Genomic DNA, 24,972 nt, shown 5'->3' with positions numbered 1-24,972 from the left:
ATTCATTGGCCCATGCTTTGCTGATTGATTCAGATCAAGTCCATTGTTTGCTTGAATTTGTACTGTGAGAAGTTTCGAAAGAAGACAAGTTCTTCTTAACCCATTTCAGTTGAAAGTCAACCCCCATAATTTAGAGGGAAAAGGAATAAGTCTTCATCAGTATCGACTATCGAGGCACCGTTCCATACGTCAATCCTCTGATGCACTATTGTAGTGCAATTTAGATATATCAAATCATGTTGACCCTCAAGAATTGTTAATACAATAAGATCGAAAATTGATATCTATACTCTGGCCGTGCATCCATTAAGACTCTGTCTATTACCAGTGAAGAACCTATTCTCTTTGCTATTAAATTGTAGACCTTGGAAATTTTAGTGCTGATTTGTACTTCTATTTAGTTGCAATGCTACTTTTAATGACTACCAAGAGATCCCGCAGCAATGCACGGGGTGTCATCTAGTTTACACAATGCAGCACCACAAAGTAATTTAGCTGATACTCTGTATAATCGATCGTGTACTTCCAAATATGGTCTAGATAAGAGGTCATGACTAAACAGAGACACAACTTTCTCAATCAATCATGCTTACACGCCTACTCTGAGGCCTCAAGAACAGCATTAAGTCTCAGCTATCATCATCAGAATTACTACGTTCAGCAGCAGAAGAGAACTACAAGCTTTGTTTGCTAGCCACGACGATCACAGCCGAATCTCCCCTTCCTCTAAATCTTCTTGGAAGCTTTGACGCTGCGGCTGCTGCTGCTGCTTCAGGTCGTCGTCGTCGTCAGCCTTGTCCTTCGGGAAGAGTCCCATCTGTCGCAACAAGTTGTTCGACCTCGCCGTGTTGTACTGATCGATGCCGAGCACCTTCACGTCCTCGTCTAGGCTCTCGTTGAACATTGCCGTCCTCTCCATCTCGAGCACTTGCTGACGGGCCTTCTCCCTCGCCCGGGACGTCGCCTCATTTCGCCGCCTTTCCAGAATCTCGCTGGCACGGGCGATGAGGTCGCGTGTTGGAGGCCTAGTGTTGGCAGCGAGCTCTGCCGGAGCTGGACTGTCGATGCTCTGGTGAGAAGAACCAGAAACCAAACCGTTGCTGCCGCTGATGGTTGCATCTTCGCCAAGATTCTTCAGAGGTGAGGCCTCGCTGCAGATGTCTACAAGCTGCACTGGTGTCGGCCTGATCGGCAAAGGGGAGACGCCGCCGACGATGTCAACGTCTTCGTCCTCCTCCTCGGCCATCATGTTCTTGTGCTGATGCGTGGACGGATTCGCCCTCTCTCGAACGAACTTGTCCAGCTGCTTCTGCATCTCCACAAGGGCCTTGTCTTGGACGGCGTTCATCTCGATCTCGATGTAATCGTCGCAGATGCCGCGGCGGCTCTGCTTCTTCAACAGCTCCAGGATATGAGCAGGGAGCACATGAGATTCAGAGAGCTTGGCTAGCTTGGTGAGGTCCGCGTAGAGTTGGCTCCGCTCCTTGGACGTCATCTTCCTCACGGGAACGGCATGGGACGCCTTCCTCTTCTTGGCTGGCGGCTCCTCGGCTGGACGACTGTCCTTGACGCGCACGCGGGGAGCTGACGGGGCCGAGGCTGGAAGCACGGCGGCCGCCTCGGCGAGGAGGCGACGGGCCACGACGAGCTCTGCTTGGAACCGCTGGCGAAGGGTCTCCAGCGGGCGCTTCCGGCCAGACATGACGCAGAAGGGCTCCCGGTTCCGGTGGGCAACCTCCATGGGAACAGCGGACGGCGGTCGCTGTGGTAAGGGCCGGAAGAGGCGATTGGAAGCGCGCGGTGGAGGAGAGGAGACGATGGGGAAGATTGGATGGGCGCTGTAGATGGGATCGAAGGCCTTTTAACTAGTGAAGTGATCCGTGATGTGATCGAAGCCGTGTTCATTTGTGATCCGGGAAGAAATCGGAATGCAGTCCGAGTCAGTTCAGTACAAGCTTTGGATTTGGTTGCTTGCATCTCAAGCTTAGCTTGATTCATCACGACCATGGCTTCATTTTCTCCCGACACCTTTCAGGATGCGGAACCGCGCGAGTACTCTGAGATACTCTCTCGTCGCCGAAAATTATATTACTTACGGACGTTTTCATTAGGACCTAATTGTTCCTTCTGTACACGAAAAATGTACAATGTATATGAAAAAGGTATTTATAAAATGGTAAACATGTACAAAAATAATTGTTCATACGTATACAAGAATGTATAATGTGCATGACAAAAGTAGAAATCAAATGTTTTCAAAAAATTTTAATCATGTATTGGAAAGTTGCTAAATGTGTACAAAAAATGTTCTTGGTGTATACAAAACTTTTAGACACGAAAAAAATTATTTTTAAAATGTTAATTGTCTATTTTTAAAATTATAAAGATGTATAAAAAAATCTTGATGTAGATGAAGAATGTACATTGTGTGTGAGAAAGGTAGTAATGTATTGAAAAAAAAAAGAAGAAAAACGATGTAAACCTAATGAAACAAATGAACAATGTGAAGACAAAAGAAAACCAAGAACAAAAGATAATAATAAAAAGAAAAAAACTGGTAAAAAGCCCTCCCGAAGAAGCCAATGCAAAACAGTCAAAATAATGCTTGAGTACTGGGCCGGCCAAATACACCGCCTTTTAGGCGCCCTATTAAAATCAGCACCGGTTATATATAGACATAGTGGCTGGATAACCGGAAGTGCTATTCTGAGCTCGATCACAGATGCGCCCGTTATCTGAATCGCCCGTTGGCATCTAGATCCACACCAGTCCACTGTATGTGTCAGGGTATTCCAGTTAGTATATGTGCACAAATTTCGGGCCATGGCCCACCAACTATCGCAATCAATGGGACGGTTGCCGTCTAACACGGGAAGGCTCAGACGCGGGACACCGTTCTGGGCCACAGCTCAGACGTAATGACGGGCGTCGTTTGCCCCTTTATTTTTCTCCACCCCCTCCACACAGCAAGATGTTTTCATTATTACCTTTAAAAAAAGCAAGATTCTTTCACAGCGCCGCCATCCCAGATCTGAATGACCAGATCATTCAACAGAACAAACCATACTGCAAAAATAAGCAAGATCACCCCAAGGATTCAACATACAAATTGCAAGAATCAGTAAGATCAAGCAGCTAACTACGACAACAGCCATCATTCGCACCATGGACATTTAATTACTGAAATAATGCTAGATTTTTTAACTGCAGTTCAGCCTGCCAACGAGTGCAACACAAAATCTAAAATAATCCACAACACAACATAACAGGTTTACAACTAACAAAAAACAGCCCGTCGGGCCTAGCACTACACTCCAGCATCCCACATTTGCTAACCTCATCTCCATTGCCTTAGTGCAGGTGTTTCTCCTATGGCCCTCAACCCCACAATTCTTACACCTCGCAGACTTCCGAGGTTGCTCCCTGGACATCACCCATGTCCAAACATGTTGTTCTTTTATGCAATTCATCGTCCGATTCTTGTCTGCAATCATGACATAAGCAAGTTAATCAGTTCATCCTCAAAGAATCATAAGGTTATCATCTTACATCATCAAACAAGCCATATTACCAATGAGTATTGTCTTCGGCGCCACGCCTCTCATCATCTGTAGAAAATCTGAAAAGACACACTCAAAACTTTCCTCAGTCTCGTCGCATACCAGTACACCAGCCAGTATAATACTTTGAAAATTGTTGTTAACCCCAACAAAAAGTCTTAAGGGCATGTCGTAAAGGTTAGTCCGGTACATTGTATCAAACATCACTATATCACCAAAGAAACTGTACTTCAGCCTGCTGCTGCCATTCGCTCACATCAAGTTCTTTATCCGACCCTCTTTGTCTGCCTGCACATGGTATGTAAAGTGTGGATCCTTTGCCCCCAATTCAGCAAACACTTCCATTGTCTTCCTCACATCGTCATTCGCCTGCTCCTAGCTAATCTTTCCACATAGATTTTTCAGAGACCTCTTCGTAAACGGCACATTCTTCATTGACCCGAAAAAACTCCCAACAATGTTGTACATTTTTTGCAAGGTTGACATTGTTCTGCCTCACCTGCTTGATCAAGTCACAACTCACGACTGTACACATCAATGTGTTTGTGGGATGGCCAATGAATCTTCTGCCAAAATTTGGCTAGAGAGAGTGGATGTGCTTCTCCTGTGCTGAACGATGTACCACTCATTGTCCTCTGATCTGAGTAATCTGATCAACGCATGACACTCACACCGGCAGGTGTTGGGGAACGTAGTAATTTCAAAAAATTTCCTACGCACATGCAAGATCATGTGATGCATAGCAATGAGGGGAGAGTGTTGTCTACGTACCCAACGCAGACCGACTGCGGAAGCGATGACACGACGTAGAGGAAGTAGTCGTACGTCTTCACGATCCAACCGATCAAGCACCGAAACTACGGCACCTCCGAGTTCGAGCACACGTTCAGCTCGATGACGATCCCCGGACTCCGATCCAGCAAAGTGTCGGGGAAGAGTTCCGTCAGCACGACGGCGTGGTGACGATCTTGATGTACTACAGCAGCAGGGCTTCGCCTAAACTCCGCTACAGTATTATCGAGGTATATGGTGGCAGGGGGCACCGCACACGGCTAAGGAATAGATCACGTGGATCAACTTGTGTCTAGAGGTGCCCCCTGCCTCCGTATATAAAGGAGCCAAGGGGGAGGGGTGCGGCCAGCCCTATGGAGGCGCAGGAGGAGTCCTACTCCTACCGGGAGTAGGACTCCCCCCCCAATCCTATTCCAAATAGGATTCCCAAGTGGGAAAGAGAGAGATAGGTGGCCGGCCACCTCTCCTAGTCCTAGTTGGACTAGGGGAGGGGGGGAGGCGCGCAGCCCACCATGGGCAGCCCCTCTCACTTTTCCACTAAAGCCCAATAAGGCCCTTATGGCTCCCGGGGGGTTCCGGTAACCTCCCGGTAATCCGGTAAAATCCCGATTTCACCCGGAACACTTCCGATATCCAAACATAGGCTTCCAATATATCAATCTTTACGTCTCGACCATTTCGAGACTCCTCGTCATGTCCGTGATCACATCCAGGACTCCGAACAACCTTCGGTACATCAAAATGCATAAACTCATAATATAACTGTCATCGTAACCTTAAGCGTGCGGACCCTACGGGTTCGAGAACAATGTAGACATGACCGAGACACGTCTCCGGTCAATAACCAATAGCGGGACCTGGATGCCCATATTGGCTCCTACATATTCTACGAAGATCTTTATCGGTCAGACCGCATAACAACATACGTTGTTCCCTTTGTCATCGGTATGTTACTTGCCCGAGATTCGATCGTCGGTATCCAATACCTAGTTCAATCTCGTTACCGGCAAGTCTCTTTACTCGTTCTGTAATACATCATCTCGCAACTAACTCTTTAGTTGCAATGCTTGCAAGGCTTATGTGATGTGCATTACCGAGAGGGCCCAGAGATACCTCTCCAACAATCGGAGTGACAAATCCTAATCTCGAAATACGCCAACCCAACATCTACCTTTGGAGACACCTGTAATGCTCCTTTATAATCACCCAGTTACGTTGTGACGTTTGGTAGCACCCAAAGTGTTCCTCCGGTAAACGGGAGTTGCATAATCTCATAGTCATAGGAACATGTATAAGTCATGAAGAAAGCAATAGCAACATACTAAACGATCGGGTGCTAAGCTAATGGAATGGGTCATGTCAATCAGATCATTCAACTAATGATGTGACCTCGTTAATCAAATAACAACTCTTTGTCTATGGTTAGGAAACATAACCATCTTTGATTAACGAGCTAGTCAAGTAGAGGCATACTAGTGACACTCTGTTTGTCTATGTATTCACACATGTATTATGTTTCCGGTTAATACAATTCTAGCATGAATAATAAACATTTATCATGAAATAAGGAAATAAATAATAACTTTATTATTGCCTCTAGGGCATATTTCCTTCAGTCTCCCACTTGCACTAGAGTCAATAATCTAGATCACATCACCATGTGATTAACATCGATAGTTCACATCATCATGTGATTAACACCCATAGTTCACATCGCCATGTGACCAACACCCAAAGGGTTTACTAGATTCAGTAATCTAGTTCACATCGCTATGTGATTAACACCCAAGGAGTACTAAGGTGTGATCATGTTTTGCTTGTGAGATAATTTTAGTCACCGGGTCTGTTATATTCAGATCCGTAAGTATTTTGCAAATTTCTATGTCAACAATGCTCTGCATGGAGCTACTCTAGCTAATTGCTCCCACTTTCAATATGTATCTAGACCGAGACTTAGAGTCATCTAGATTAGTGTCAAAACTTGCATCGGCGTAACCCTTTACGACGAACCTTTTTGTCACGTCCATAATCGAGAAACATATCCTTATTTCACTAAGGATAATTCTGACCGCTGTTCAGTGATCTACTCCTAGATCACTATTGTACTCCCTTGCCAAATCAATGCAGGGTATACAATAGATCTGGTACACAGCATGACATACTTTATAGAACCTATGGCCAAGGCATAGGGAATGACTTTCATTCTCTTTCTATCTTCTGCCGTGGTCGGGCTTTGAGTCTTACTCAACTTCACACCTTGTAATACAGGCAAGAACTCTTTCTTTGACTGCTTCATTTTGAACTACTTCAAAATCTTGTCAAGGTATGTACTCATTGAAAAAACTTATCAAGTGTCTTGATCTATCTCTATAGATCTTGATACTCAATATGTAAGCAGCTTCACCGAGGTCTTTCCTTGAAAAAAAACTCCTTTCAAACACTCCTTTATGCTTTACAGAATAATTCTACATTATTTTCGATCAACAATATGTCATTCACATATACTTATCAGAAATGCTATAGTGCTACCACTCACTTTCTTGTAAATACAGGCTTCACCGCAAGTCTGTATAAAACTATATGCTTTGATCAACTTATCAAAGCGTATATTCCAACTCCGAGATGCTTGCACCAGTCCATAGATGGATCGCTGGAGCTTGCATATTTTGTTAGCACCTTTAGGATTGACAAAACCTTCTGGTTGTATCATATACAACTCTTCTTTAATAACTCTATTAAGGAATGCAGTTTTGTTTATCCATTTGTCAGATTTCATAAAATGCGGCAATTGCTAACATGATTCGGACAGACTTAAGCATAGATACGAGTGAGAAACTCTCATCGTATTCAACACCTTGAACTTGTCGAAAACCTTTTTTGCGACAATTCTAGCTTTGTAGATAGTAACACTACTATCAGCGTCCGTCTTCCTCTTGAAGATCCATTTATTCTCAATTGCTTGCCGATCATCGGGCAAGTCAACCAAAGTCCATACTTTGTTCTCATACATGGATCATATCTCAGATTTCATGGCCTCAAACCATTTATCAGAATCTGGGCTCATCATCGCTTCCTCATAGTTCGTAGGTTCGTCATGGTCAAGTAACATGACCTCCAAAATAGGATTACCGTACCACTTTGGTGCGGATCTCACTCTGGTTTACCTACGAGATTTAGTAGTAACTTGATCTGAAGTTACATGATCATCATCATTAGCTTCCTCACTAATTGGTGTAGTAGTCACAGGAACAGATTTCTGTGATGAACTACTTTCCAATAAGGGAGAAGGTACAATTACCTTATCAAGTTTTCTACTTTCCTTCCACTCACTTCTTTCGAGAGAATCTCCTTCTCTAGAAAGTATCCATTCTCAGCAACGAATGTCTTGCCTTTGGATCTGTGATAGAAGGTGTACCCAACTGTTTCCTTTGGGTATCCTATGAAGACGCACTTCTCCGATTTGGGTTTTTAGCTTATCAGGTTGAAACTTTTTCACATAAGCATTGCAACCTCAAACTTTAAAGAAACGACAACTTTGGTTTCTTGCCAAACCACAGTTCATAAGGCGTCGTCTCAACGGATTTAGATGGTGCCCTATTTAACGTGAATGTAGCTGTCTTTAATGCATAACCCCAAAATGATAGTGGTAGATCGGTAAGAGACATCATAGATTGCACTATATCCAATAAAGTACGGTTATGACGTTCGGACACACCATTATGCTGTGGTGTTTCAGGTGGCGTGAGTAGTGAAACTATTTCACATTGTTTTAACTGAAGACCAAACTCGTAACTCAAATATTTTACCTCTGCGATCATATCGTAGAAACTTTTATTTTCTTGTCACGATGATTTTCCACTTCACTCTGAAATTCTTTGAACTGTTCAAATGTTTCAGACTTATGTTTCATCAAGTAGATATCCCCATATCTGCTCAAATCATCTTGTGAAGGTCAGAAAATAATGATACCTGTTGTAAGCCTTAATATTCATCGGACCATATACATCAGTATGTATGATTTCCAACAAATCTGTTGCTTGCTCCATTGTTCCGGAGAACGGCGTTTTAGTCATCTTACCCATAAGGCATGGTTCGCAAGCATCAAGTGATTCATAATCAAGTGATTCCAAAATCCCATCAGCATGGAGTTTCTTCATGCGCTTTACACCAATATGACCTAAACGGCAGTGCCACAAATAAGTTGCACTATCATTATTAACTTCACATCTTTTGGTTTCAATATTATGAATATGTGTATCACTAAGATCGAGATCCAATGAACTATTTTCATTGGGTGTGTAACCATATAAAGTTTTATTCATGTAAACAGAACAACAATTTATTCTTTTACTTTAAATGAATAACCGTATTACAATAAACATGATCAAATCATATTCATGCTCAACGCAAACACCAAATAACACTTATTTAGGTTCAACACTAATCCCGAAATTATAGGGAGTGTGCGATGATGATCATATCAATCTTGGAACCACTTCCAACACACATCGTCACTTCACCCTTAACTAGTCTCTGTTTATTCTGCAACTCCCGTTTCGAGTTACTAATCTTAGCAACTGAACTAGTATCAAATACTTAGGGTTTGCTATAAACACTAGTAAAGTACACATCAATAACATGTATATCAAATATACTTATGTTCACTTTGCCATCCTTCTTATCCGCCAATCACTTGGGGTGGTTCCGCTTCCAATGACCAGTCCCTTTGCAGTAGAAGCACTTAGTCTCAGGCTTAGGACCAGACTTGGGCTTCTTCACTTGAGCAGCAACTTGCTTGCCGTTATTCTTGAAGTTCCCCTTCTTCCCTTTGCCCTTTTCTTGAAACTAGTGGTCTTATCAACCATCAACACTTGATGTTTTTCTTGATTTCTACCTTCATTGATTTCATCATCACGAAGAGCTTGGGAGTTGTTTCCGTTATCCCTTGCATATTATAGTTCATCACGAAGTTCTACTAACTTGGTGATGGTGACTAGAGAATTCTGTCAATCACTATCTTATCTGGAAGATTAACTCCCACTTGATTCAAGCGATTGTAGTACCCAGACAATCTGAGCACATGCTCACTAGTTGAGCGATTCTCCTCCATCTTTTAGCTATAGAACTTGTTGGAGACTTCATATCTCTCAACTCGGGTATTTGCTTGAAATATTAACTTCAACTCCTGGAACATCTCATATGGTCCATGACGTTCAAAACGTCTTTGAAGTCCCGATTCTAAGCCGTTAAGCATGGTGCACTTAAACTATCAAGTAGTCATCATATTGAGCTAACCAAACGTTCATAACGTCTGTATCTGCTCCTGCAATAGGTCCGTCACCTAGCGGTGCATCAAGGACATAATTCTTCTGTGCAGCAATGAGGATAAACCTCAGATCACGGATCCAATCCGCATCATTGCTACTAACATCTTTCAACACAATTTTCTCTAGGAACATATCAAAATAAACATATGAAAACAACAACGCGAGCTATTGGTCTACAACATAGATATGCTAATACTACCAGGACTAAGTTCATGATAAATTAAAGTTCAATTAATCATATTACTTAAGAACTCCCACTTAGATAGACATCCCTCTAATCTTCTAAGTGATTACGTGATCCAAATCAACTAAACCATGTCCGATCATCACGTGAGATGGATTAGTCTTCAATGGTGAACATCATTATGTTGATCATATCTACTATATGATTCACGCTTGACCTTTCGGTCTCCGTGTTCCGAGGCCATATCTGCATATGCTAGGCTCGTCAAGTATAACCCGAGTATTCTGCGTGTGCAAAAACTGGCTTGCACCCGTTGTAGATGGACGTAGAGCTTATCACACCCGATCATCACGTGGTGTATGGGCACGACGAACTTTGGTAACGGTGCATACTCAGGGAGAACACTTCTTGATAATTTAGTGAGAGATCATCTTATAATGCTACCGTCAAACTAAGAAAAATAAGATGTATAAAAGATAAACATCACATGCAATCAAAATATGTGACATGACATGGCCATCATCATCTTGTGCCTTTGATCTCCATCTCCAAAGCATCGTCATGATTTCCATCGTCACCGGCATGACACCATGATCTCCATCATCTTGATCTATATCAATATGTCGTCACATGGTCGTCTCGCCAACTATTGCTCTTGCAACTATTGCTATCGCATAGCGATAAAGTAAAGCAATTATTTGGCGCTTGCATCTTATGCAATAAAGAGACAACCATAAGGCTTTTGCCATTTGCCGATAACTTCAACAAAACATGATCATCTCATACAACAACTTATATCTCATCACGTTTTGACCATATCACATCACAACATGCCCTGCAAAAACAAGTTAGACGTCCTCTATTTTGTTGTTGCAAGTTTTACGTGGCTGCTACGGGCTTAAGCAAGAACCAATCTTACCTACGCATCAAAACCACAACGATAGTTTGTCAAATAGACTCCGTTTTAACCTTCGCAAGGACCGGGCGTAGTCACACTCGGTTCAACTAAAGTTGGAGAGACAGTCGCCCGCAAGCCATCTATGTGCAAAGCACGTCGAGGGAACCGGTCTCGCGTAAGCGTATGCGTAAGGTTGGTCCGGGTCGTCTCGTCCAACAATGCCGCCAAACCAAAGTATGACATGCTGGTAGGCAGTATGACTTATATCGCCCACAACTCACTTGTGTTCTACTCGTGCATATAACATCAACATAAATAACCTAGGCTCGGATGCCACTGTTGGGGAACGCAGTAATTTCAAAAAATTTCCTACGCACACGCAAGATCATGTGATGCATAGCAACGAGGGGAGAGTGTTGTCTACGTACCCAACGCAGACCGACTGCGGAAGCGATGACACGACGTAGAGGAAGTAGTCGTACGTCTTCACGATCCAACCGATCAAGCACCGAAACTACGGCACCTCCGAGTTTGAGCACACGTTCAGCTCGATGACGATCCCCGGACTCCGATCCAGCAAAGTGTCGGGGAAGAGTTCCGTCAGCACGACGGCGTGGTGACGATCTTGATGTACTACAGCAGCAGGGCTTCGCCTAAACTCCGCTACAGTATTATCGAGGTATATGGTGGCAGGGGGCACCGCACACGGCTAAGGAATAGATCACGTGGATCAACTTGTGTCTAGAGGTGCCCCCTGCCTCCGTATATAAAGGAGCCAAGGGGGAGGGGTGCGGCCAGCCCTATGGAGGCGCAGGAGGATTCCTACTCCTATCGGGAGTAGGACTCCCCCCCCCCCCCCCAATCCTATTCCAAATAGGATTCCCAAGTGGGAAAGAGAGAGATAGGTGGCCGGCCACCTCTCCTAGTCCTAGTTGGACTAGGGGAGGGGGGGAGGCGCGCAGCCCACCATGGGCAGCCCCTTTCACTTTTCCACTAAAGCCCAATAAGGCCCTTATGGCTCCCGGGGGGTTCCGGTAACCTCCCGGTAATCCGGTAAAATCCCGATTTCACCCGGAACACTTCCGATATCCAAACATAGGCTTCCAATATATCAATCTTTACGTCTCGACCATTTCGAGACTCCTCGTCATGTCCGTGATCACATCCAGGACTCCGAACAACCTTCGGTACATCAAAATGCATAAACTCATAATATAACTGTCATCGTAACCTTAAGCGTGCGGACCCTACGGGTTCGAGAACAATGTAGACATGACCGAGACACGTCTCCGGTCAATAACCAATAGCGGGACCTGGATGCCCATATTGGCTCCTACATATTCTACGAAGATCTTTATCGGTCAGACCGCATAACAACATACGTTGTTCCCTTTGTCATCGGTATGTTACTTGCCCGAGATTCGATCGTCGGTATCCAATACCTAGTTCAATCTCGTTACCGGAAAGTCTCTTTACTCGTTCTGTAATACATCATCTCGCAACTAACTCTTTAGTTGCAATGCTTGCAAGGCTTATGTGATGTGCATTACCGAGAGGGCCCAGAGATACCTCTCCGACAATCGGAGTGACAAATCCTAATCTCGAAATACGCCAACCCAACATCTACCTTTGGAGACACCTGTAATGCTCCTTTATAATCACCCAGTTACGTTGTGACGTTTGGTAGCACCCAAAGTGTTCCTCCGGTAAACGGGAGTTGCATAATCTCATAGTCATAGGAACATGTATAAGTCATGAAGAAAGCAATAGCAACATACTAAACGATCGGGTGCTAAGCTAATGGAATGGGTCATGTCAATCAGATCATTCAACTAATGATGTGACCTCGTTAATCAAATAACAACTCTTTGTCTATGGTTAGGAAACATAACCATCTTTGATTAACGAGCTAGTCAAGTAGAGGCATACTAGTGACACTCTGTTTGTCTATGTATTCACACATGTATTATGTTTCCGGTTAATACAATTCTAGCATGAATAATAAACATTTATCATGAAATAAGGAAATAAATAATAACTTTATTATTGCCTCTAGGGCATATTTCCTTCAGCAGGACCTAGTGTTCTCCACGCCAGCCTTCCCCTGCAAGAAAATTTCACAGCGTGTGCATAAATTCCCCACAAGAAAAAGGAATAGAAAAGAATTTATGCTGGCTGCCGACGGCACATACCGAGCACCCGCACACGATCTCCTGCATGCCCTTCATCCTCTCGACATTCACTCTACTCTTCTTGTACCTTATTCCAAATCCTCTCTCCCAGGAATAAAGGTTGCAGAAATCATAAGCTTCTCCTAGCGAATCAAAGCTTGCGCCCAGAATCGGCACAATGACGTTCTTAGAAGGGTTCTCTGCATACCCCCTTACAATTTTCTCAAATGCAGTCACACACGACGAGCATGGTTTCCTGCAACGAGCGGCCGTGCCTATCCTCACCCTGCAATTGCAGTGCCCATGCCTTAGGAATTGTGCCACACTTCCAAACCCAACATCCCCATGAAACAGGGATTAAATCCAAGAGATGCAGACATTTCCCAACCCAACAGCCTCATAAATGCAGCTATTAAAATTTAAATCTAACAACTAACCACATTTTCCGAACCAAACAGCCACATCGAACAGCAATTACACCTAGCCCATCTCAGGAAACACGAAAAGAACTAAAACCGTCCCACAATAATGATCTTTCATATGCATTTTCCGCCGCTCACAAGCACCAACAATAGAATGTTTCTATTTTCAATGTCTTGTACCTGGAACCCCATGAAAACCACACCCAAAATGGGCTGACTGTACCAGTTGATTCATGCCCATAATGCACATTATAACCATTGAGAGGCCTAACAATTTTTCTAATCCTACATCATTTTGATGCGACCCCCATCTAATCCACTGTCACACTCTGCTTGCAATTGTAAACTTCGCAACTATATCAATTTTCAAAGTGCAGTAAATGGAAAACCGCAAAAGGGATTCGAGCTGACTGACATCTTAGCCCATCCAGGTAGCAGCGGTGTCATCTTACCAATGGACATTTCCGATACCTGCAGTGACGACTCGCATCTATCCTTCCCGCCCCTTCCCTCCTCGCAGATCTATGCGTCCACACTCATGGCCAGCGCTGGCGAACTACCAGCCCCCTTGCATGTTGCTGTCGCCTGGACGGCGCCCGGGAGCGAAACCATGACAACCGGATCCATTGGAGCCGCGCTCTCATCCACCTCCTCAACAAACAGAAACTTGCACACAACCATGGCCACAAAAAAAGAGATGAGTCAACAAATTAGAGACTAGAACACCCTGGATTCGCCATCTACCACAGAGGAGATAGATATGCCTGCAAAATACGAATGCACTATTCACTACACGTGTCCATGATCATGGTTAACTTTTCTCTCAAAAATTAAACGCTGCATTCATACCAGTTTAGACTACGGATTTACATCTGACAATCCATTGCTAATTATATCACACTATAATTCCACAGGCCATGTACCCGGAATTCTAGCTACATATATTAAAACTTGCAGGAGACTGGTCTATCTTCAGCCATCAAATTACTAATAAACTTCATTACAGGTAGCACTTGCTCATTTCCGAAGATCAACAGAGAATTGCATCAGGTTCAACATTATACTTCTCTATTTTTTGTGTCGATAATTAAATGCCGAAACATTCCCAACTGTCTTGCAAAATACCAATGCCCTATTCACTACAGGTGTCCAGGATCATGGTTAACTTCTCTCTCAAAAATTTAATGCTTCATCCACACAAGTTTACTAGGGGATCTACATCTGATAATCCATTATACACCATCATGCCCACCAGAACTCAGCCTAAGAAAATTACCAGATGCCCAAACCTATTCATGCAAACCTGCTCCATGCCAGCGAAAAATTGAAAACTACACACAGAGATTAATGAGGATGCACCTCTTAGCCCAACCAAGTGCCTGCAGGTTCATCTTCCCGGTGGACAATTCCGATGCCTCAAGGCGTCCTTCCGGGGGCAGTAGCACCGATCCTCACCGTGCACTCGAGATTACTCGTGTCAGGACCTATGCATTCCCAAAAATCTTATGGAATCAGCTGCACGTAGTTTTTGTCTAGCGTTTTCGAGTTTTGCAGACTCTCCATATGCTCTAGGCCTATTTTCATGACCACATAGAACCATACAACTCGGTGCCGTCAATCATCCATTTGAAACCACTTTGCATTGTTTCTCATTTATGCTATATTTTTACATCGACCTTCTACACTCATTTCATTCATCTTATATGCAGCAGGACAAAACATAGGACAAACTAAATAGCATCTACAGCATTTCCATTTCCAACTGCAGATTCCACATTTTGCACCATTTTAAATGAATGTTTAATTAACTGCCTGTCGACTACTGTCATGGATCTACAGAGTTTTGTTATGTACATAGTATACTTAATGTGCTCTCAAAATCTATAAAAATGGCTCCACTGCTCAGTTCTAGAGTTTAGTACGGCCTCCCCAGCTATATTATAATTGCAGTGCTGTGTCTACTAATCTTAAATCGGCAAGGTGCATTGGCTATCTACTACCGCAAACAATTCAGTCAACAACACTGCACGGCCATACACAGCTTGAAAATAGGTTACTGAAATTCCTCATAGCACTGATCGATTTAAATCCAGTTCCCCTCACCTCTTATTCCGACCAAGATCCTAGGGATCCATCTTCCCCGTCGATTGCCGCCGCTCCACACCCGGTAGATCTGCTCTTCGCCGCTCACACCCGTGGCCTCCTGCGGTGCCACCCGCACAAACGTTCGCCTAGTACCATCCGCCGGCGAATCTTCCGACCTCCTCAATCAGAGTGGATCTGTGGCGGAGAAAGCATAGAAAACCTCAGCCGCCTGAGCTCCACTCTTCAAATCGCACGCTACGGTGGACAAAAAATGCATCTGACTGACATACCTCATGATTGGCTGCACGAGGAACTCCATTTTGCGCGTCGACCACCTGTTCTCCGTCACTATATCTCTCCTTCGTCAGTTACCAAAAATGGCGGCCGAGTTGAGGAAGAAGATACTAGAACTGCATTCCGTTCGAGACTGCCGCCCTCTGAACGAAAGAGATTTATCGGAGCCACGGATCAGACGGACGTAGGTGAAACTGGGCCACGGCTCAGCCCGTCACCAGTTGACGGCCGTCCTGAACTGGCCCACTTCCCAGGTCTGCCACATACGTATTCCCACACAGTGCCCATTTACCAGCAATTCTTAGCCCACCGTATAAAGAATCAACCCAGATCCCCACACAGCAGCGAACGCACGGGATATCGAGCACATCTGTGCTCGTGACCAGTTACTCCACGTCCCTGGATAACCATGTATTCCCCTAACCCGCGCAACACAGTTATTCTATAAGTCTGTTTTGCACTTGTTTTGTAAAGGTTCTATAACCTTCCCTGGCCAATTTCGTTTCTCGATTTATTCAACTTTCTTCTAGTTTTTAAATTTTAGGAACATTATTTTGATTTCCTGAAAACTTTTAAAATGCACGAATATTGTCCAAATTTTTTAACATTTTCTAAAATTTGCAAATATTTAAAAAATCAAATCACAATTTTCCAAATTCATGATTCCTTTTTGGAGTTTGAGAACATTTTTTGTTTTTTTGTTTTCATTCTCTTTTTACCTGGTTTTTTTATTTCCTTTTTCTTGTTCCATTTTTTGAATTCACAAGAGTTTATTTTTTCATAGGAGATGTTTTAGTGTGTGAGGTCCGTGCTAATTTTCAGCTCATTCGGACATCTGAGTAGCTCTCAGCAAAAACAAAGGGTCCGAACAGTACAAGAACAGTAAACTGTTTCGCATACCAAAATTTGTATTTTTTTATAAGAGCTACTCAGATGCTCAAATAAGGTCAAATTTGGCACAAACCTCACCGAAGCATTTTTCACCTCAAGAGGAGGCGGATCTACAGCGGCGTCGGCGGGAGGCAGAAACCCTGACTTTTTTGTGAAGGAGGAGGAAGCGGCTACGTAGTTGACGTATTTGGCCCGGCATGTCGTCAGTGGCTGGGCCGATGCCTGGATCTGGATGAGGTGGCCACTATGAATGTAATCTCCCGGCTAGTTATATAGCTTTCCCTCAAAAAAGAAAAGGCTACTTATATAGCTTTTACCCGAAAAAAAGATACAAATACGTTTTTACGGGATATACCCCCATTTTCAAACTATTTGAAGGGTTCTCTGAGCGATGAGTCAACCAAAAGACACTCAACACCCCACGACCAATAGATATGGGTGCCTCCTAATGCAATTTGAAACTGAATATAGCTGCGACTAACCGAGGAGACAGAGTAATATTGACAAAACAAGAAGAACACAATAATACAAACACCACGTAGAGCTTAGTTTATAAGAAATATATATCGAGCGCTCCTTTCTTACCATATTTTCTAACAAAATACATAACCCGGATTCTGATAGGTATTCCAGTCTTTAGATGCAGTCCTATGCATACAGCTACACCAGCGCCCAACAGTTGGATGAAAATGGGAGGGTTAGTTCCCACTTCCTGATGATGAGGCTTTGAGGTCAATTCCATGGTCATGCTTATAGATGTCTCCACAGGCGAGAAGTCCCATGTTGTTTTGGGTCAGCTGCATAGTCCTTTTTGCAGTGGATACAAATCGCTCGCGCTCTATCCATCTTCGTGAAGTGATTCCATACTTTTGATCTTGGTTTTGCTTGTGGTGTATTTATAGGTTGTGGATATGGATGGTGTTGGACAGTGATGCTTGTTGCAGCATTTTCAGTGTTCCCCCGCATCCTTTTGCTTCTGTCAAGCACCAAAGGTGATTCACAAATCACAATGCCTACTTTCTGGATTCTGGGCATATGTTTCCTTCAGGTTTCCATTCCCAATTACAGGCATGTCACTGAACTGAGGAGAACCAAAGTCTCCATGATAAGGTGCCTTCAAATTGTGCCTGTTCTGTTTCATCATAGAATAAATAGACTCGAGAAGTGCCTTCTGCTCACTGTCTTCTCAGCAATCCAGTGGCAGCAAAAACAGGGGGTAATCCAGTTTAGAGAGCTGACTGACATCTTTCGAGAAACAAGGCATGTTCGAGAGAAATGCATCTCCAGCAACCCCATGTCCCTTCTGTAGATGATCGATGCCCCACATATGCATTCCTAAATCCCCACATATGAGCATCGGCAATGTGGAATGCCACATGACATGTTGAAATGCATACTCCGTGACTGCGAAAACCATCAAAATGTGAGCGCCCATTCTTGAGTCTGTTTTGGGCTTATTTTGTAAAGGTTCTATAACCTTCCCTGGCCAATTACGTTTCTCGATTTATTCGACTTTCTTCTAGTTTTTAAAATTTAGGAACATTATTTTGATTTCCTGAAAACTTTTAAAATGCACGAATATTGTCCGATTTTCATTTTCTAAAATTTTTGAACATTTAGAAAATCAAATCACAATTTTCTAAATTCATGATTCCTTTTTCGAGTTTGAGAACATTTTCCGATTCTTTTGTTTACATTCTCCTTTTTCCTGGTTTTTTATTTCCTTTTTCTTGTTCCATTTTTTGAATTCACAAGATTTTTTTTCCATAGGAGATGTTTTAGTGTGTGAGGTCCGTGCTAATTTTCAGCTCATTCGGACATCTGAGTAGTTCTCAGCAAAAACAAAGGGTCCGAACAGTACAAGAACAGTAAACTGTTTCGCATACCAAAATTTGTATTTTTTGCTAAGGGCTACTCAGATGCTCAAATAAGGTGAAATTTGGCACAAACCTCACCGAAGCATTTTTCACCTCAAGAGGAGGCGGATCTGCGGCGGCGCCGGCGGGAGGCAGAAACCCTGACTTTTTTATGAAGGAGGAGGAAGCGGCTACATAGTTGACGTATTTGGCCCAGCATGTCGTCAGTGGCTGGGCCGATGCCTGGATCTGGATGAGGTGGCCACTATGAATTAATCTCCCGGCTAGTTATATAGCTTTCCCTCAAAAAAGAAAAGGCTAGTTATATAGCTTTTACCTGAAAAAAGATACAAATACGTTTTTACGGGATATACCCCCATTTTCAAATCATTTGAAGGGTTCTTTGAGCGATGAGTCGACCAAAAGACACTCAACACCCCACGACCAATAAATATGGGTGCCTTCTAATGCAATTTGAAACTGTATATAGCTGCGACTAACCGAGGAGACAGAGTAATATTGGCAAAACAAGAAGAACACAATAATACAAACACCACGTAGAGCTTAGTTTATAAGAAACATATATCGAGCGCTCCTTTCTTACCATATTTTCTAAGAAAATACATAACCCGGATTCTGATAGGTATTCCGGTCTTTAGATGCAATCCTATGCATACAGCTACACCAGCGCCCAACAGTTGGATGGAAATGGGAGGGTTAGTTCCCACTTCCTGATGATGAGGCTTTGAGGTCAATTCCATGGTCATGCTTACAAATGTCTCGATAGGCGAGAAGTCCCATGTTGTTTTGGGTCAGTTGCATAGTCCTTTCTGCAGTGGATACAAATCGCCCGCGCTCTATCCATCTTCGTAAAGTGATTCCATACTTTTGATCTTGGTTTTGCTTGTGGTGTATTTATCGGTTGTGGATAGGGATGGTGTTGGACACTGATGTTTGCTGCAGCATTTTCAGTGTTCCCCCGCATCTTTTTGCTTCTGTCAAGCACCAAAGGTGATTCACAAATCACAATGCCTACTTTCTGAATTCTGTGCATCTGTTTCCTTCATGTTTCCATTCTCAATTACACGCATGTCACTGAACTGAGGAGAACCAAAGTCTCCATGATAAGGTACCTTCAAACTATGCCTGTTCTGTTTCATCATAGCATAAATAGACTCGAGAAGTGTCGTCTGCTCACTGCCTTCTCGGCAATCCAGTGGCAGGAAAAACAGGGGGTAATCCAGTTTAGAGAGCTGACTGACATCTTTCGAGAAACAAGGCATGTTCAAGAAAAATGCATCTCCAGCAACCCCCTGTCCCTTCTGTAGGTGATGCCCTACACGGCCACACATGAAGTGTTTCACAAAAAACTATCACAATTGAGGTTCACGTCCCACAAAACTACCACTTTTAAAAAAGTGACTAATAACTACCAAAAAATTAGAAACTTGTGACTAAAAACTACCATTTTAAAAAATGGCCAGTTTAGAAGACTTAAATGTGTTTATGACATACGGGGCCCGTGTGTCAGGGCAGACGTGACGGGAAAGTCAACTCCTTTTATATTTTACCGTCAAGCTGACCATTATGACAGGTGGACCCCACACATCAGCATCACCTTCTTCCTCCTCTCTCTTTGACATTTCAACAAACACCTTACCAGCAGTAGAGCAGCACACCGGCGGTAGTCCGGGATGCCGAATCGCCGATGAAGTCTATCACCACCTTCGCAGCAGAGATCCAGCAGGATGCCGTGGACGCCGCCGGCAAGCCGGATGGCGGCGTGCCCCGGCCGTCTCGGGTCCGCCATCTTGCTCTTCTCACCGCCACCTTATGCGCACCGATCTTCTACACGCACTACGGCGTACCAGGCAGCATGGGTGGAGTTGGCCAAGCACCTACTCCGCCATGGCCACAACACCGTCCTCGCCGTCGTCGACCCACCGGACGGCGACGCCGCCTAGGCCGCCGCCGTGGCCCGACTCGCCGCGGCTAACCCTTCCATCGCCTTCCGCCTCCTCCCGGTCCCTCCCAGCCCGGACCCCGCCGCGCACCCGGTCAGGCGCGCCCATGACACGCTCCGCCTCGCCAACCCCGCGCTCCGGGCCTTCCTGCGCACGCTGCCGGCCCCCGCCGACGCGCTCCTGCTCGACATGTTCTGCGTCGACGCGCTCGACGTCGCCACCGAGCTCGCCCTCCCCGCCTACTTCTTCTTCGCCTCCGCCGCCAGCGACCTCGCCGTCTTCCTCAACTTGCCGTACCTCTACCCCCGGCCTGCCGTCCTTCAGGGACATGCGCGACGCGCTCGTGCGTTGCCCCGGCGTGCCGCCGATCCACGCGGTGGACATGCTGGTCACGGTGCAGGACAAGGAGAGCGACCTCACCAAGGTCTGGCTGCACCAGTTCAAGCGCATCGTGGAGGGGAGGGGCGTGCTGGTCAACAGCTTCGACTGGCTGGAGCCCACGGCCCTGAAAGCGCTCGCCGACGGCGTCTGCGTGCCCGACCGACCGACGCCGAGGGTCTACTGCATCGGGCCATTGGTGAACGGCGGCGACGCGGGCGCAGGCGGCGAGAAGCGGCACGAGTGCCTCGCGTGGCTCGACGCGCAGCCGGAGAAGAGCGTTGTGTTACTCTGTTTCGGCAGCAAGGGCGCCTTCTCGGCGGCGCAGCTGAAGGAGATCACTCGCGGGCTAGAGAGCTCCGGGCACCGGTTCCTGCGGGCGGTGAGGAGCCCGCCGGAGGAACAGAGGGAGTTCCCCGAGCCGGACCTCGAGCGGCTGCTCCCGGCTGACTTCTTGGAGAAGACGAGAGGCAGGGGCATGGTGGAGGAAGAAGGTGATGCTGACGTGTGGGGTCTACCTGCTAACGGTCAACTTAACTGTAAAAAATAAGCGAAGTTGACTTTCCCATCATGTCAGCCATGACAAACGGGCCTGCATGTCATAAACATATTTAAATCTTCTAAACTGGTCATTTTTTAAAAGTGGTGGTTTTTAGTCACAGGATTCCAATTTTTTGGCAGTTATCAGTCATTTTTTTAAAAGTGATAGTTCTGTGGGACGCGAACCTTAATTTTGGTAATTTTTTTTGTCAAACACTCCCCACACATGCATTCCTAAATCCCCACATATGAGCATCGCCAATGTGGAATGCCACATCACATGTTGAAATGCATACTCCGTTAATGCGACAACCATCAAAATGTAACCGCCCATTCTTGAGGCTACCACCATGGGACATACCATTTTTGTTATTGCAATATGGAATCCAGGTTTGAGCCAATGGCAGCTTGTGTCCTTCACAAATAATTGTGAGAATTTGCAATATATCAACCAGAGCAGATTGACGGCCGTGATTTAGTATCTTGAAAGGTGAAAGGACAACAACAGTTATTAATTAGAATAACAATACGCCAGCTTGATGTTTTTTAAGGTAATAAAATATTCCTTCTGAAAACTTTGGAACACTAGTACACTTCCTACACTATTTTCTTGATGTAAAACCAAAAATAGCCCACACTAACACTTCCATAGCATAAATGGTTTGATCCAAGCTTATTCACATTGAACCTCAAAACCAGTTTATCAAATATGCAATTTACAAGAGGGAGATAAACTACATTGTAGATTGCCAAGCAATTAAATTGTTATTCTGACCCGTTGTCAAAAAAAATTGTACTCTGACCGAACATTTGCGTGAAGAACCTAGCCTCAAGTCATGTACACATCAGATCAGTCTCACTCCCAATTCATCTTATTTGCGATAATTATAAGTTCAAGAGCAGCAACATATGACTTTGATGTGGATCAAACACAGGTAACTGAGGCAAAAGGCAATGGTGATTTCAGAGAGCACATCTCTGTTAAACTTTCTCGAAATGGACATCACTGTTAATCTTTCTTGGAGATGGGCCAACTTATGATGAGCATTTAGCCATCTATAATACCTAAATAGTTCATCCCCACTATGCTATTTCTCTAGACATGCAGCCTATCCACCTCAGCAAACTGCCACATTAGCGATTATTTTCCATTTTAACCAATTTTTATTGACATTTTTATATGCCGCTTCGTTGCTCCCTTTTCCAGACTTAAAGTGCATACCGAAGCCCAATGGTCTCCAAACGCAAACATAAGAAAGAATCCCAACTGTCTGTCCCCACGCCCACGGCATACCCTTCGTTTCCACCTCCCGGCCGTAATGTCAAAACAAAAAACGCAGCAGTCGCACCCGCTGCCGCCCGTGATGGCGGAGGGGGCGGCGGCCTGCCCGGGCCGGCAGAGGCGCCGCGGCCGTACGAGCTGGTGTTCGCGGCGGCGGAGCTCCGCTCCATGGACTGCAACCTCTCGGCGCTCTGCGACAACGTCCAGGCAGAGGGATTCGGCTCCGGCGGCTTCTCCAATGTCGTTGTCAAGGCCATGGGCGTCACCTACCGTCTTCACCGTCTCCTCATCTCCCGCAGCACCTATTTCAGGTGGGCTTCCTTCTCGAATACAGATGCGGCGACCGAGTATTTAGGATTCCATATACTGTCAATGCATCAGCACGTCTATTGGGCTGCGCCGTGTGGATGTTTCAATAGGTCTCATCCCCTCCCTTCAGCAAGCAGCACACTGTAGATGAGGAGATTGACCCCAAAGTCCTAAGTTGGCTATGGTTATCCCATCCTCAAATCCCCAAAAGTATGCAGTTTCCATTTTCCTTTGTCATGTGCATGTCAACAAAAAAGAGATTAGTGTTAGATTCTCATGTACCAGATTCAGTTGTTTGCCTTGAAGTTGTTTATATTTATCAGGAGGAAGAGGTCAGTCTTTCCCATCCAAACTTAATTGAGTACAATTTCGAATTTTAATCTTCCCAAGCCTGCACAGTGAATGATAATGGTTTTTGTGATACATGAGCCAGTACCATCGCTCATCTTGATCTGCTATTTGGATGACAACACTTTGGTGGAATTGTACTTCTCTCCATGTTGTTTGCAGGCAAGCCAATGTTACAGATCCAGCCAGGATAACTTGACTTCGGTGGACATGTACTTCTCTCCATGTTGTTTGCAGGCAAGGCATTGTTACAGATCTAGCCAAATTAAATTAACATGTTTGTTCTCCTCATATTCCTTATCTAATGGCTGGTTGTACGTGGGATGTGGCTTGGGCAAAATATTATTTTCGTAATTGTTCAACCATTTGAATGTTTATGGCACATGTAATTGTTTGTACACAAGTATCAACTGCAGATAGTGTTGATGAAAGTCTGAGGTATGTTCTCCACATTAAAAAATATAGATAAGTTCAATTGAGCTATCTGGATTGATGTCTTTCTTATATTTACAATATGTATATCATTGTATCATGACCCGTGTAGCTGTATGCCCATGAAATATTTGGTAATAACAGTATTGAGCATCCCTAAGTGATTTTAGATATGCCTTTGCAGGTTGTGCTTTACGATATACCAAGTGAGAGATTCGACAAGAACTGGTATTTTCCAATCAGAGAGGTTTCTTCATCATTTTGTGGAAAGTACAACATTTAACATGTGTTTGTCTTAGTTATGTTTCCAACCAGTGTATCATCGAGTAATTTCTATTCCAAAAGTGTCGTAGTTTTCCCTTGAAAAAAGAACAATTCTACTTAATCGACAATAGTGGTCATAGGCTAGCATTCAAAGATGTGCTTCCCTTTTAGCTTTTGCCAAATATCTTCAGAATTGTACCGTCACTCACCTGAATAATCTTTTGATCTCCATAGATGCTATGTTTGTCACCATATTTAATCCCAGTCTACTACTCCCTCCTTCCCAAAATAAGTGACTCAACTTGTATTCATTGGCCCATGCTTTGCTGATTGATTCAGATCAAGTCCATTGTTTGCTTGAATTTGTACTGTGAGAAGTTTCGAAAGAAGACAAGTTCTTCTTAACCCATTTCAGTTGAAAGTCAACCCCCATAATTTAGAGGGAAAAGGAATAAGTCTTCATCAGTATCGACTATCGAGGCACCGTTCCATACGTCAATCCTCTGATGCACTATTGTAGTGCAATTTAGATATATCAAATCATGTTGACCCTCAAGAATTGTTAATACAATAAGATCGAAAATTGATATCTATACTCTGGCCGTGCATCCATTAAGACTCTGTCTATTACCAGTGAAGAACCTATTCTCTTTGCTATTAAATTGTAGACCTTGGAAATTTTAGTGCTGATTTGTGCTTCTATTTAGTTGCAATGCTACTTTTAATGACTACCAAGAGATCCCGCAGCAATGCACGGGGTGTCATCTAGTTTACACAATGCAGCACCACAAAGTAATTTAGCTGATACTCTGTATAATCGATCGTGTACTTCCAAATATGGTCTAGATAAGAGGTCATGACTAAACAGAGACACAACTTTCTCAATCAATCATGCTTACACGCCTACTCTGAGGCCTCAAGAACAGCATTAAGTCTCAGCTATCATCATCAGAATTACTACGTTCAGCAGCAGAA

At 44.2% G+C, this 24,972-nt stretch overlaps 1 protein-coding gene and 1 pseudogene across 1 annotated transcript; one reads left to right on the top strand and one right to left on the bottom strand.

The window, feature by feature from the left end:
- Positions 1 to 703: 703 nt before the first annotated feature.
- Positions 704 to 1,817, bottom strand: LOC147972071 (uncharacterized). Its single transcript, XM_087522927.1, has one exon. It carries the CDS (start codon positions 1,739 to 1,741, stop codon positions 704 to 706), a length of 1,038 nt encoding a protein of 345 aa, XP_087379053.1. The 5' UTR covers positions 1,742 to 1,817.
- Positions 1,818 to 20,228: 18,411 nt separating this feature from the next.
- On the top strand, positions 20,229 to 21,372 carry LOC125507392 (anthocyanidin 5,3-O-glucosyltransferase-like; annotated as a pseudogene).
- The last annotated feature ends 3,600 nt before the right edge of the window (positions 21,373 to 24,972 follow it).

The sequence above is a fragment of the Triticum urartu genome, chromosome 5A (assembly GCF_056163025.1).
Source record: "Triticum urartu cultivar PI428250 chromosome 5A, HENAU_Tu73, whole genome shotgun sequence".
NCBI lineage: Eukaryota > Viridiplantae > Streptophyta > Magnoliopsida > Poales > Poaceae > Triticum > Triticum urartu.
The sequence above is the reverse complement of the archived record's forward strand: the minus strand, read 5'-3'. Positions and strand labels throughout refer to the sequence as shown.

Coding starts and splice junctions, on each gene's coding strand:
- LOC147972071 (XM_087522927.1), bottom strand. CDS start 1,741: ATGGAGGTTGCCCACCGGAACCGGGAGCCCTTCTGCGTCATGTCTGGC.